Below are 14,251 nucleotides of genomic sequence, written 5' to 3'. Positions count from 1 at the left end.
CTTCTTTTTTTGATTCATCCCCTATTCAAACGTTACTAATTACTTTATTGCCTCCAGTAATCTCCAACTGGGGATGATTTTAACCTTTAGTGGATATGTGGCAACATCTGGAGTCAATTTTGTCTACCATGACTGAATAAGTGGGGTGGGTACCACTGGCATCTAGTGGATAGAGGCTAGGGAGTCTGCTGAACATCCTACAATGCATGGCCAGTCCCCCACAACAAAGAATTATCCAATTCTAAATGTCAGGAGTACTGAGGTTAAGAAAATCTGCATAGAAGGAAATAAACAAACATGAAGGCATTTCTCAAATGTACAGGCTAAGTATCTGGCCCCCATTTGGATGGTGATTGTCCACACCCTTCCGAACAGGAGACAGCCGAAAGTCACATCTCTGCTGGATGTCCCAGAGCCATGGCAGCTTTCTGGTATGTAGGTCCACAGTCCCTTGGTGATGTCCAGGACTCCTCCAGTCATGTCTCATTGTGCTCCAGTTGCACACCTCCTCCCCATCCTTCCACCTGAGGGCTAAAGCACACTTTTAGCCCCCTTCAACACAGCTTATGGTCACCAGGGGGAAAAGCAGACCAACCTCCCATCCACCCCCTTCCCCGACTCACTCTCATCTTCCTCCCACCTCTCCCCCTCCCACTGGAGGTTGATTTCCCATTGGATATGCTTCTGTTCTATTTCACATTTATGAATTCACTGAGAGCTTTATAGCCAGATTCCTTTACCACATTTTTCCTGGTGGTGGGTTGGAGGAGAGAATGGTCTAGATGAGCATACCCTGAATACTATGAGTTTCTGACTCACCTTGGCAGTGGTATGAATTCAGATCTGTCTCTGGTTTCATCTACTGATGAGTGGGGATGATTCTCCTGTCATGAGACTGTGCAGTTATAGGAGTCCTTGCCTGCAGCTGGTGCTGCTGGCATCTTTTGTATGCAACCCTGTGGGGATTCTCTTAGGGGTGGTGAATTTCTGCTGTGTTATTTTGATCCCAGTATAAACCTATGGTTACCCACCCCCCAAGCTTTCTTTGATTTTTCTTGTGATTTAACTCCCCCAGAACATGAGCCATCCCTATTCAGTTCATTCTTGGGGACTCCTGGGATGCAGGAATTCTCACTACTCGCCAAACCTTGATGGAACTCCCCAGCCAGTTTCAACAGTTTCTTTAATGGTCTGTTGCTTGAAATTTCTCTGCTGGTACTAGTTTCTGACTGGGAAATAATCAGGTTCTCAAGAATAGGAACCTACTCAAGTTAGCTTAAAGAAAAAGGTATCTGGGGCTGGGGTTGTGGCTCAGTGGTATCACCCTCATCTGGCATGTGTGAGGCACTGGGTTCCATCCTCAGAACCACATAAAAATAAATAAGTAAATAAAATAAGGTTATAAAAATAAAATACTATCTGGGTAAAGTGGATCCTCATGTAGCATGATTGCAAGATGTGAAAGGAGTTGCACCACAACCCGTCTCTCCAGCTCTCTGGAGTCACTGGATCAACTCTTCTATGCCTGTCTGCATCCTGGGACCTCACATTCGTGTCCTCCAAAAGATACCTCTGTAAAGCACCCAGTTTTTCTCCCCCATAGTCAGGGCCAGGCCTCAGCTGTGGCCTCAGTGTTTGTGGCTATGACCCAGGCCTCAATAAAATAACCCACTGCTTCACTGACCAACTCCATCATTACTATGGCATCTACCTCTCAGTGCACATGATCTAGCCTGGGAATCTGTGTGGCTCAGGATGTGTCAAATGACCACACTTAACTATATAAGGACTAGGCGGGGAAAGAGGGTGGACTTTTCTATACATGACTGTGCACATCCACTAGACACTAGAGTGGGGAGACAGACAGGTGTTCACATGTGTGCATGCACACACACACACACACACACACACACACACACACATATACACACACCCAAAAGCTGCAGTAGATCTAGGGTACTGAATGACCCTCTGGAATAAAAAGGGGTAATCAAGTTGGGTATGGTGGTACACACTTATAATACCAACTACTCAGGGGGCTAAGGCAGGAAGATCACCAGTTAAGGTCAGCCTGGACCATTTAGCAAGACTCTGTCTCAAAATTAAAAAATAAAAATTGAAAGGGCTCAGAATAGAGCTCAGGGGTAGAGCACTCCTGAGTTCAAGCTCCAATACTGCAACAACAAAACTAAACAAAAAACAAAAACAAAGGTAATCAAACCATGTCTTTCCTTCCACCATCTACACCCTCCCCACCTCTCATCCCTCACCTCCATTCCACCCCTTCCCTCCACCTCCCACCCACCTCTGAAAATTGATTTCCCACTGGGATATGTTTCGGTTCTATTTCATATTTCTGAATTCACTAAGGGCTTTGCAGCCAGATTCCCCTCCCACAGCGGAAGCAACTTTCCCTTCTTGAAAAATTCACAGCTTTACACCAAGGGCAGTCCCAATCCCCAGGCCTGCGAAAAACCGGAGGTTTTCTCGGCTGATGGAGTTCAAAGTCTTTCCTATTAAGGGTTTCTGGAGGGTCTAATCCCTGGGCCCCCATATCAGACCACAGGCTAACATCAAAGGCTGAGCTATGGGGAAGCATTTGAGGTGGAGCAGGTGCTATGACCATGGCTATTGGTGGAGATGGTGAGAGTGAGGATGAGGCTGGGAAGGGGGACAAAGGGGATGAATATGAGTAAGAGAACGAGGCAGGGAGCTGGACAGGGAGGGGTTCTGGTGAGGCTATGAACAGGGGATTCAGGGTCCCAGAGAGAGAAAACATGGAATTTTCCGTGGATCCAGGATCTCCCTCCCTCTGCCCACCAGAGGTGTAATTTTTTGGCTCAGTAGTTCCAAGAAGCTGCAGGAAGTTCCCACCCAGCTCCTGTTCAGCCTCCACGGGGGCAGCTCCCACTGCATCACTCTCCTCTCCTCTTCTTCCTCCTCTTCCTCCTCCTGTGGCATCATCTGTAGCTGCTGTTGTCTCTTCTATCTCTCCTGTTCCTTCGGTCCCTGCCCCTCTAGCAGTAGCCAGGCTTGGCCCCTCTGCAACCTGCTCTGGGGGAGCCCTGAGTTCCTAGAGAGAAGTGGGCAGGGCTGAGATGTGATCTATGGTCAAGGGGGTGGTGGACAGGCCTAGAGTAGGGGTGAAAGGTAGGACTGGCATGGCAGGGTGATCTTACCACCTGGAGCAGCTTCCTCTTTAGTAGGTCACACTCTTTCTGCACTTCCACCACTTTGGCCTGGGTCAGCCGTAGTTGGAAAGCAGCCTCCTTGCGCTCCATCTCTTGTTGCATCGTGAGCTGCTTCAGTTCTGAGGCCAAGGCTTGGGCGGCTGACTTGTGCAATTTGGAGAAGTCCTGCAGCCACTGTACCCTGTGCCCCTGTAAGTGCTCCTGCCTGCAAGCAAAGCGCAAGCCCAGAGCTAGGCTGCCCCAGGCGCAGGCTTCCTGGGCCTCGCTGGACATCTCACTGTCCTCCAGGATGGTTCTGATCTTATCTTCCACTTCCTCCCAGGACAAGGTTAGATTGTCAAGGTAGAACTCAGGGCCTTTCACATGCCTGGCCATCTTCTCATTGATGAAGGCCACCACCTTGCTATGCCGAAATCCACTACAGGGGTCCTCAGGTTTCAAGGCCATGATGTTTAAAGGGCTTGTGGCTTTGTGGGCCCTGGGAGATGGATCAACCAGTTGTCCTGTCCTTCTCCTTTAAGACCCCCTCGTCCTCAGCCTCCCCACCCCCACCCCAGTCGCCTATAGCCCCCCACCCCTTCACTCTTAGTATCCCTCCCCTGCCTTTAGGGCCCACCCCGACCCCCATAGCCCTTAGCCCCTCCCCTCACCCTCAGCTCTACCCCTCCCCCTCACTCCCCTCCCCCACCATTAGCCCTTCCCTTCGCCTTTACTCTCCTCCCCTTTCCTTGGCTCCCCACCCCTCTCTTCTCTGTCCCACCCCTCGCTTCTCTGTCCCACCCACTCATAAAGAGCCGCCTCTGCCTCGGTCCCCTCATAGAACGCTTCCCCCCGGGCTCACCAGAGTAGATACAGGGCTACCACAGCCCTCTCCCAGGGAGAAAGGGGTCCCTCTCGCTCCGAGGGCTCCGGGAAAAGGGAGCCACGCGGCCAAATCTCTAGGCTTTTACTCTAGGACTGTTCCAACTCCCAGAGACTGCGGGGGTGCCGAGGAGGGAGAGCGGAAGGTCCCGCCCCCTCCTGGGCTCCTAAGGGAACCCACCACATGGCTGAAAGCCATCGAAGGCGGGAAGAAACGGGACTGGTTAGAAAAGACCCAGAATGAAGAAAATGAAGCTCTCAGAAGTCAGTCCAAAAGGTCCCGCCCCACCATGATGGTTTGTTCCACGCCTGGTGAGCCCCCTCCAATACTTGGAATATTCTAGAACAGGAAGTAACTCCAACACCTCTGTGGCATCAAGTAGCCCCGAAGGAAGAGGGGTGGAGGAGAGGAGCTAAACTTAAGAATGCAAAGGATGAAAACATTCCTTTCATTTCCCTGATCCTATGTACCTTTTGGCCTGCAAATTAATTTGCCGAGAGTGGTTAGAAAAGACACAGAATGAAGAAAACGAAACTTTTGTACAAGTAACAAAATACCGAAACCCCTCCTTCCCGACATATATTTATCTAACCCCAGAGTATGTTAGGACCCCTAGAGGTAGCGTGTTCCAGTCAGGGAACATCTCCAACCTCTCAGTGGCCTCTGGCGCCACCCCCTGTAGAAAATTTCTGTAGCTCCTGTTCAGACTATTGAATTCCCTCCAATAGGAAGTTTAGTTAACATTTTCTGTAAAGGAATTGAGAGTAATTATTTGAGACTCCAGGGAAAAAGAATATATATCCCAACTACGTGCCATAAAACAGTAGCCATAAATAATACCTGAAGGAATGAGTGTGTTCTGTGTTCTGGTAAAATTTTATTTAGAATAGGCAGTTGGCATGATTTGGCCTAACTCCTGCTCTATATTCCCATGTCATGAGTGTCCTAAAGACCTCTCAAATCAGAATGTTCTTAATGTAACTCAACACTCTTTGTTTAAAAGTTTAAAGTTCAATGAAGTTTATTTGAGCAGAGAATGATTCATGAGTCAAAATTCTCCTGAATTTTGGAGAGATTCAGGAGTGATTCAGCCTGAGCAGTGAGATTTCTAGGGCAAACATAAAAATAGAGAAACCACCTGATTATAGCTAGGCAATCTGCCTTATTTGGGAATGATCTGATTGCTTGAATTCATGTGATTGGCTGAGATACAGCTGATTTTGATTGGTGCAAACCCGGCTGTTTGTTATTCTTTAAAATTTGAGTTTTTTAATATACCAAATTTGTTCATAGCTTAGGTAAGGACTCAAAATATAGAAACAGTCTCAGGTCAGTGACCTCCTACTTATTCCTATGTTGTGCAATATAGAAGTCTTGGAAAAAAAAATACCTAACTAACTCCCCAAAATGTAGGAAACAAATTGGTCACCATACCCTTTGCTAATACCTTAGAAACTTCTTTGATATCTGTTCACATTTAGAGATTGCCCATATTGTTTTTTAAATATTGTTCCTGTCTTTAATTTCCTCCTAATTCCTAATTGCTTCTAGATTTTTTTCTATGTTCATGTTACTCCTAAGCTTAAAAATATATGATGGCTTCTTATGTTACACTCTTTGTCCTGATATTAGAATCTTTCTACAGCTTGCCTTTGGGATTTAATACTCTCCATTATCTTCTCTGCTATTATTAATACATCCCAAAGGAATAAGTCATGAACAGATACACTTATTTTGTGTTTTGCATTATCTATCCCTGGAAAAATCAGGTTATTCATCCTTTATTATTCAGCATTATGTTTTATTCTGTGAACTACATTGAAAATGGTAGTATTTATCCTATATGGTAGTAAAAGAGAAAAAAAACAATCAGGCATTAAAATATTACCTAAGAGGGTAATTGAATACCAAAGGTAGAGAGTTTCCCTGATTTAACCTTCTTTTAAAATACTGTCTTGTATTTTCTTTACATTTAATCTTTTGTATTTATCAGCCATCAGTAGTCATGGTTCATAATTTGGTTTTAGAGTGATTTCTGAAAATGAACTTTTGAGGAGAAGTGGGAGAGACAAGTGATAGGGAGGATCATTAGGGAGCTGTCACAATAATTCAAGAGGTAAATTGAGGTGCTAGATGTAGAGATGGAGAGAAGAATGCAGAGAGTCATTTGTCCAGTTTAAACATGGACTTTAGGTGGAATTCATTAGAGATGTTAGGGATGAGAGTTAGGAAATGCCTAAGATAATTTCCAGGTTTCTCTTATAGGGGAGTAAGAAGATAGACTTTGATGGAAAATGAAGCAGTTGGTTAGAGTTAGTTTACCTTCAGATAGATAGATAGATATAGATATAGATATAGATATAGGTATAGGTATAGGTATAGATATAGATATAGATATAGATATAGATATAGATATAGATAGATGGATGGATGGATGGATAGATAGATAGATAGATATTGCGGTAACCTGTTGGGTGACCTGGTAGAGATACCCAGTCAGCAGTTTGAGTCTAAAGCTTAGGAGAGATATCAGGGTTAGAATTATTATATTGGGAGGAAGAAGTTGAATTCTTGGTAGTGTTTGAAATAACATAGGGAGAGGAAATAGAGTGGGAAGAGGCCTGCCTTATGAATCTCTTTCTTTCTATCAGGGTCCTGACTTTGGTGGTTTAATAGTTATCTTATTCTTTGTCTTCTATTCTTCTAATGTAAGAACATCTTTTACCCTATTTTTCTTTGATTAGAATTTAAATGTTGACTTCAGCTTGAAATCAGTTTTCTCCATATGCTGCCATCATTTCACTTCTGCTGAATAAACATCTTTTTTCACATGGCTAAAGAATTGAAGAAGGGAAAAAATCAAAAGAGAGGGAGATCTGTTATAAAATTATTTCAGTGCATAAGCAGAACTTTATTAGGGTTTGAACTATGGAAGAATCTAGATGTCAGAAGAGTACACAATTTTTAAAATTTGAATTAAATTTATTTTTTATTTTTTTAAAATATTTATTCTTTTAGATTTTTTTTAAGTGGACAGTATCTTTATTTTACATTTACGTGGTGCTGAGAATTGAATCCAGTGCCTCACGCATGCTAGGCGAACGCGCTATCACTTGAGTCACATCCCCAGCCCCTGGATTAAATTTATTTTTAACTACCAAAACACATGTAAGTGGGGTAGCATGATGTTTTGATACATGTATCCATTTTATAATGTTTAAATCGAATTAAATTTATATACCTCCTCAAAAATTTACCATTTTTATGGTGAAAACATTCAAAATCCTTTCTAGTAGTGTTTTGAAATGCATAGTACATTTTTGTTATCTGTTGTCACCTTACTGTGAAATAGCACACCAAAACTACTAGCTTTATCTAATAATATCTTAGTACTCACTGATCAATCTTATTCTGTCTGTCCCCTTAGGACAGATTTTGAAACAGAATTATCATGACTTATTAACCAGTTTTATAATAACAATAAATATGGGAAGATGGCATGGAGGGTGATTTTGAGGTATCTGGTGAAATTTGGTGTTATGATTAGTGATGCCTCTAACCATAGTATAGAAGGAAAATTATACTATAGGAGACAGATGAGTTGAGTTTGGATTGATAAGTACCTCATGACAGTTATATTGACTCTTAGATGACTCAACTGGTCTGTAATGTAAGAGAGAGAACATAACTGGAGATATGTATTATAGCTTTGGATGGTTCCAGTGCTCAGTTGTGGCTAGGATCCAGTGCTTAAGAAGGTTAGGTGGGGAGAAAAAAGTGAAACAGAAAACAATCCCACTAAGGCCTAGGGAATAGTGGTCAATAATTTGGGAGTAAACCAAGGAAAAATAATAAGAAATAGAAGTGGTAGGAAAGAAGTAGAAAAAAGGAGGGGGATAGTTTTAAACTAAGAGATTTTGAAGGTGAAATGAGTGTTACTCTTTTCAAATAATACATGGAGGTTGGATTGGATTAGGTCTATATTATTAGCCAAACCTAATTAACAAAAGGTCATCCAGTTCACATAATAATGATTCTACTGATTAGCAAAGCAATAGAATGATATGGCAGAAGTCAAATGATATTGGGCCATAGAATGAAGTTAGAGGAGCAAGTATAAATAGTGAATATTGACAAGTCTTTCAAGGTCTCTGAAACTGACAGCTATGGTGGCATAGACAGAAGTCAGAGAATAGATCATGGAGGCATAGGGCATAATAGATTAGTTGCTAAGACAATTTAGTTATGAAATTTTCAACAGAAAGTCAGGCAAGGTAGGTAATCATATGTAAAGAAAACTGTTTTTGAAGAGTTTGAGATGTAACTTGGGTAATTGACAAAATCTTTGTCAATGTTATGAGGAAAATTATAAAACAATGTTATTAACAGATACAAAATATCTGTAATGTAAGTATGAACCAATGAGGAGATAGGAATAGAGTCAGTGGAATTGGTTGGGGAAGGCTTTCTGGATGAGAGATATGTTGTTGTTAATAGAAATATCAGGATTCTCCACAGATTGATGGAAAGCTTTTTGATTATAGGATGATGTATTTCAGATTATTATTCTTAAAGTTGTTTTCATTCAAACAAGAAAGCAAGCATCACTTATAGTGTGCATAATGGTGGTGGCAAGAAATATTTTAAATTTACCTTGATTATCCTCTTACCTTTACCCTCATCTTCAGTCAATCTGGGTTATATTTTGAGCAAATTACCTGTATCCTTAGGTGAAAAACAGTAATTGCTTTCCTTGGGAATGGTGACATAACAGATCAATAGAAAGTTCCACAATTCTGTTATACATGAATGGGTCAAATATATATGTAATATAGCATAATTTTCTTAGTAGTTATCTGAATTTAATGCTCAGTCTCAGAATAAATTAGTTTGTTTTGAATTTATTGTAAAGGGAATTTTTATAATAAAATTTATCCTGAGCAAACAGTTTTTAGGATAAATGTAATGTTTCCTGTATCCTGGTCCATTGACTGTTTTCTTAAAAAAAACAGTGACAAGAAAAGAAATCTTTTCATTGACTTTATGATTTGTATTGGGAGGTAATGTGGGATTTGTATTTTGTAGGTATTTGTATTTTGTAGCTATTTTGTGGTACTTATTTGTAGGCAATGTGGTAATAGTGGTGATGATGTTAAAGGAGTTTATTTTTATAGGGTGCTTAGTATATACCGGGTACTTGCTAAAGGCTTTAACTATTTCATTGTTAGGAGAGATTTTGTTCTAGGTCTCTCACATTTCTGCATATCTTCTGAGCATACTATACTTTGTCCTGGATTAGCTTTTCAAAGTTGTATGTATAGAGAAGACTCTTGGAAGATAGAAATAATGTCTTCCTCTAGAGCAAAAGGAAGGTTTGCATACAGCCTTGGGAAAAAGAGCATATTTACTTCTGGAACAAAGGGATGATATGCTTATGACCCATAATAAAAGATGTGTGTTTTCTAAGCATGAAGCTCTTCCACTATACTATATGACACATTGCCTATGACCCATTGCTTTTGCAGGTGTTCCCTGATCCTCTTTGTATTGTCCTATGAGACTGAGTTTGAGTAAGCAACACAAATGCTGCTGCTTTATTGTGAGAAATTATTTATTAATTGTGACATAGGAGTTTCCTTGAAACTGGCAGGATAACTTGTTAGTTTGGAAATTGGGTAAAATCTCAGACCCTTTACAAGTCTTAACACTTATGTGATATAACAACCCTGTAAAATAGTTGCTTTTTATTAATCTAACTTATATATGCCCCAAACAGACTTAGTCACCTATCCAAAGATCCATAGATAGAACATTATAGAGCTGGAATTTGAACCTACATATCTGCCTCTAAAGGCCATTATCTCAAGCAGTAATCTATTCAAGTACAGTTCAAGTCCCAGGGTTGACCTATTGACTAACTGTAACATGAACTATAAGCAAATTATGTTTCTATGATTCTGAGCTGGAGATTATCAGTATCATGGCCAAAGCTGAATATTCATGTTGGCAGAAGTTAAAAAGAGTTAATAAAGTATTCTCTCTTCATACCCCCATCAAATCCTGTTTGTTTACTAACCAATCTCTGCCTGATGGAAAAAAAATGTACACACTTAAAATCTGTTGACATTTTACAGGCCAGAGATCCATAAAAAATAACTTATAAAACAAAAAAAGACCACAACCCTCTGAAGTTTTCATAACTCTACAAAACTGAAAGCAAGGCTTATAGACTAAAAATAACAAAAAGTGAGTTTTTTCAAAAGATCCTGTGTTTCCCCTAAATGCTTATTATAATGTAAATTTTAAATTTGTTTTAATTAGGTATATATGACAGCAGAATGAATTTTGATTAATTGTACACAATTGTGGCACAACTTTTCATTTCTTTGGTTGTACATGATGTAGTGTCATACCATATGTGCAGTCATATGTGTACCTAAGGTAATGATGTCCATCTCATTCCACCATCTTTCCTTCCCCCGCGCACCCTCCCTTTCTTCCCTCCCCTTTGCCCAATCAAAGCTCCTACATTTTCCCCATGCTTCCCTCCTCCCGGTTATGGATTGCATCCACTTATCAGAGAGAATATTCAGCTTTGGTTTTTGGGATAGGCTTACTTTGCTCAGCATGATATCCTCTAACTCCATCCATTTACCTGCGAATGCCATAATTTTATTCCCTTTTAATGCTGAGTAATATTTCATTGTGTATATATATAACACAGTTTCTTTATCTACTCATCTACTGAAGGGCATCTAGGTTGCTTCCACAGTTTGGCTATTGTGAATTGAGCTGCTATGAATATTCATGTGGCTGCATTATTATACCATGTTGATTTTAAGTCCTTTGGGTATAGACCGAGTAGGGGATAACTGGGTCAAATAGTGGTTCTATTTCAATTTCCCGAATAGTGGTTCCATTCCAGTTTCTCTATGCTGCTTTCCAGATTGGTTGCACCAATTTGTAGTCCCACCAGCAATGTATGAGTGTTCCTGTTCCCCCACATTTATTGCTCGGAAAGGCCAATCAAAAGAGAAACCAAGTTAAGTTGAAAACCAAAAATAACCCAGAATGTCTGGGAATACAAATTATATTTCAATAATAACCCTGAATATGGATGGCCTAAATTCATCAACTAAATGACATAGACTGACAGATTGGAATTAAAATGAAGACCCAGATATATATTGCCTTCAAGAGACTCATCTCACAGGAAAAGACATGCACAGACCGAAGATGAAAGGGTGGGAAAAAAAGTAGCATAAATATTTTTGTTCTTGTATTAGGTTTACATCTACATTTCAATGTATATAATCAGTACAGCACACAGCAAATACATGGTAAAATGTCATTTGAATGATTCTACATGTGTGTCATTCTTCTTAGATAATGATATTAATAAATCAGCCAGTTTTGGCCTTTCTGGCTTTTTAGTGCATTAAAATTATTTGTTTGTAATTTTATATTGTTATTTTTGCAGTAGTCTGAAATTTTCCCTTTCCACAATTTAAAGATATTTTTCATTAAAACATTTTATTTTTCTAATGATTTTTTGAGAAATAAAGATCATCAAAGTACCTGAGATTTTTTTTATTATTATTCATTTGTTTCTCTTCCCTGAATTTGCTACAATATTAGTTAATAGCTTTTGTTTGAGGAGTGTAGTCTCATCTAACAAGGGCAAAATGATTGATAGTTATATATAACAGTCAATTCACAGTTTTAAAATGTCAAAAAGTAAAGTTTATTTTAGTTTGCTGTTCATTAAATGCTTCTGGAATTTGCAAGGGAAGTATTTTGAAGTGAATATAAGACTATGGCAGGAACCAGTTAGAAAAGTTTCAGTTGTATCCTCAGGCATTTTATCTAGGGCTTCTGCTTTTAGGTATGAAAAAATTCTCTAATTTATATAGATTTTTACTAGATTATCTGTGATGTTACAAAAAATTCACATAAACTCTGAAATAAAAATTTACATTTTATAATATAAACATGTTTATAGATGGCAGTTAGGGACATTCTGATTTTTCATGTATATTTATTTTTTTATAAGTTGCTCAAAACATTACAATGATCTTGACATATCATACATTAGATTCAAATGGGGTATGTAATTTTATTTTCCCAAGTTTCCAGATTGCCGGATCACATTGGTTATACAGCCACATTTATACATAGGGCCATAATAGTGTCTATTGTATTGTGCTGCCCTTCCTATCATCCCCTCCCCTCCCCTCCCCTCCCATCACCTCTTTCTACCCAATCTACTGTGACACGTTTCTCTCTTTTCTTCCCCCTCACACCATCTTATATGTAATTTTACATAACCATGAGGGTCTACTACCATCTTCCGTGCAATTCCCCTTCTCTCTCCCATTACCACGCACCTCTCATCCCTATATAATGGTAATCTTCTTCGCATGCTCTTCTTCCCTGCTCTGTTTTGAGTCGCCCCCCTTATATCAAAGAAGACATTCTGCATTTGTTTTTTTAGGGATTGGCTAGCTTCACTTAGCATAATCTGCTCTAATGCCATCCATGTCCCTGCAAATGACATGATATTGTTATTTTTTAGTGCTGAGTAATATTCCATTGTGTATAAATGCCACATTTTTTTTATCCATTCATCTATTGAAGGGCATCTGGGTTGGTTCCATAGTCTAGCTATTGTGAATTGTGCTGCTATGAACATTGATGTAGCTGTGTCCCTGTTGTATGCTCTTTTTAGGTCTTTTGGGTATAGTCTGAGAAGGGGAATAGCATGGTCCAATGATGGTTCCATTCCCAGCTTTCCAAGGAATCTCCGTACTGCTTTCCAAATTGGCGGAACCAATTTGCAGTCCCACCAGCAATGTACAAGTGTACACTTTTCCCTACATCCTCACCAGCACTTGTTATTGTTTGACTTCATAATGGCTGCCATTCTTACTGGAGTGAGATGGTATCTTAGAGTGGTTTTAATTTGCATTTCTCTGATTGCTAGAGATGATGAGCATTTTTTTGTGTATTTGTTGATTGATTGTATATCCTCCTCTGAGAAGTGTCTGTTCAGGTCCTTGGCCCATTTGTTGATTGGGTTATTTGTTTTCTTGTTGTTTAACTTTTTGAGTTCTTTGTATACTCTGGATATTAGGGCTCTATCTGAAGTGTGAGGAGTAAAAATATGTTCCCAGGATGTAGGCTCCCTATTTACCTCTCTTATTATTTCTCTTGCTGAGAAAAAAACCTTTTAGTTTGAGTAAGTCACATTTGTTGATTCTAGTTATTAACTCTTGTGCTATGGGCATCCTATTAAGGAATTTGGAGCCCGACCCAACAATATGTAGATCGGAGCCAACTTTTTCTTCTATCAGGCGCAGAGTCTCTGATTTGATATCAAGCTCTTTGATCCATTTTGAGTTAACTTTTGTGCATGGCGAGAGAAAGGGATTCAGTTTCATTTTGTTGCATATGGATTTCCAGTTTTCCCAGCACCATTTGTTGAAGATACTGTCTTTCCTCCATTGCATGCTTTTAGCCCCTTTATCAAATATAAGAAAGTTGTAATTTTGTGGATTGGTTTCTGTGTCCTCTATTCTGTACCATTGGTCTACCTGCCTGTTTTGGTACCAGTACCATGCTGTTTTTGTTACTATTGCTCTGTAGTATAGTTTAAAATCTGGTATCACTATACCTCCAGTTTCACTCTTCCTGTTTAGAATTGCTTTTGCTATTCTGGGTCTTTTATTTTTCCAGATGAATTTCATGATTGTTTTTTCTATTTCTGTGAGGAATGCCATTGGGATTTTGATTGGCATGGCATTAAACCTATAGAGTAATTTTGGTAATATTGACATTTTAATGATATTAGTTCTGCCTATTAATGAACAAGGTATATCTTTCCACCTTCTAAGGTCTTTTTCTATTTCTCTCTTTAGGGTTCTTTAGTTTTCGTTGTATAGTTCTTTCACCTCTTTTGTTAGGTTGATTCCCAAGTATTTTATTTTTTTGAGGATATTGTGAATGGAGTGGTTGTTCTCATTACCATTTCAGAGGATTTGTCACTGATATACAGGCATGCCTTAGATTTATGCATGTTGATTTTATATCCTGCCACTTTGCTGAATTCATTTACTAGCTCCAGAAGTTTCTTGGTAGAACCTTTTGGGTCTTCTAGGTATAGGATCATGTCAAATGCAAATAGTGATAAGTTCTTCTT

General features: G+C 39.6%; 2 protein-coding genes across 2 annotated transcripts in view; one reads left to right on the top strand and one right to left on the bottom strand.

Annotated features, from left to right (window-relative positions):
* Il1rapl2 (interleukin 1 receptor accessory protein like 2) overlaps positions 1 to 14,251 on the top strand; it is a 516,192-nt gene that overhangs the window by 13,953 nt on the left and 487,988 nt on the right. The gene's annotated exons all lie outside the window — the stretch shown is intronic.
* Positions 2,366 to 3,638, bottom strand: Tex13a (testis expressed 13A). Its single transcript, XM_077793993.1, has 2 exons — positions 3,180 to 3,638; positions 2,366 to 3,073 (listed from the first exon to the last, which is right to left on the bottom strand). The coding sequence occupies exons 1-2, from the start codon at positions 3,636 to 3,638 to the stop codon at positions 2,366 to 2,368; spliced, it is 1,167 nt and encodes a 388-aa protein (XP_077650119.1).

This window comes from Urocitellus parryii, chromosome X (assembly GCF_045843805.1).
Source record: "Urocitellus parryii isolate mUroPar1 chromosome X, mUroPar1.hap1, whole genome shotgun sequence".
Lineage (NCBI taxonomy): Eukaryota > Metazoa > Chordata > Mammalia > Rodentia > Sciuridae > Urocitellus > Urocitellus parryii.
Note: the sequence above shows the minus strand (reverse complement) of the source record. Positions and strands in the feature narration are given on the sequence as shown.

Bases quoted from the DNA above. Each gene is read 5' to 3' on its own strand.
- Tex13a (XM_077793993.1), bottom strand. From the start codon at position 3,638: ATGGCCTTGAAACCTGAGGACCCCTGTAGTGGATTTCGGCATAGCAAG. The intron at 3,074-3,179 runs GTAAGATCACCC...ACTTCTCTCTAG, and splicing joins AGAGGAAGCTGCTCCAGGTG to GAACTCAGGGCTCCCCCAGA.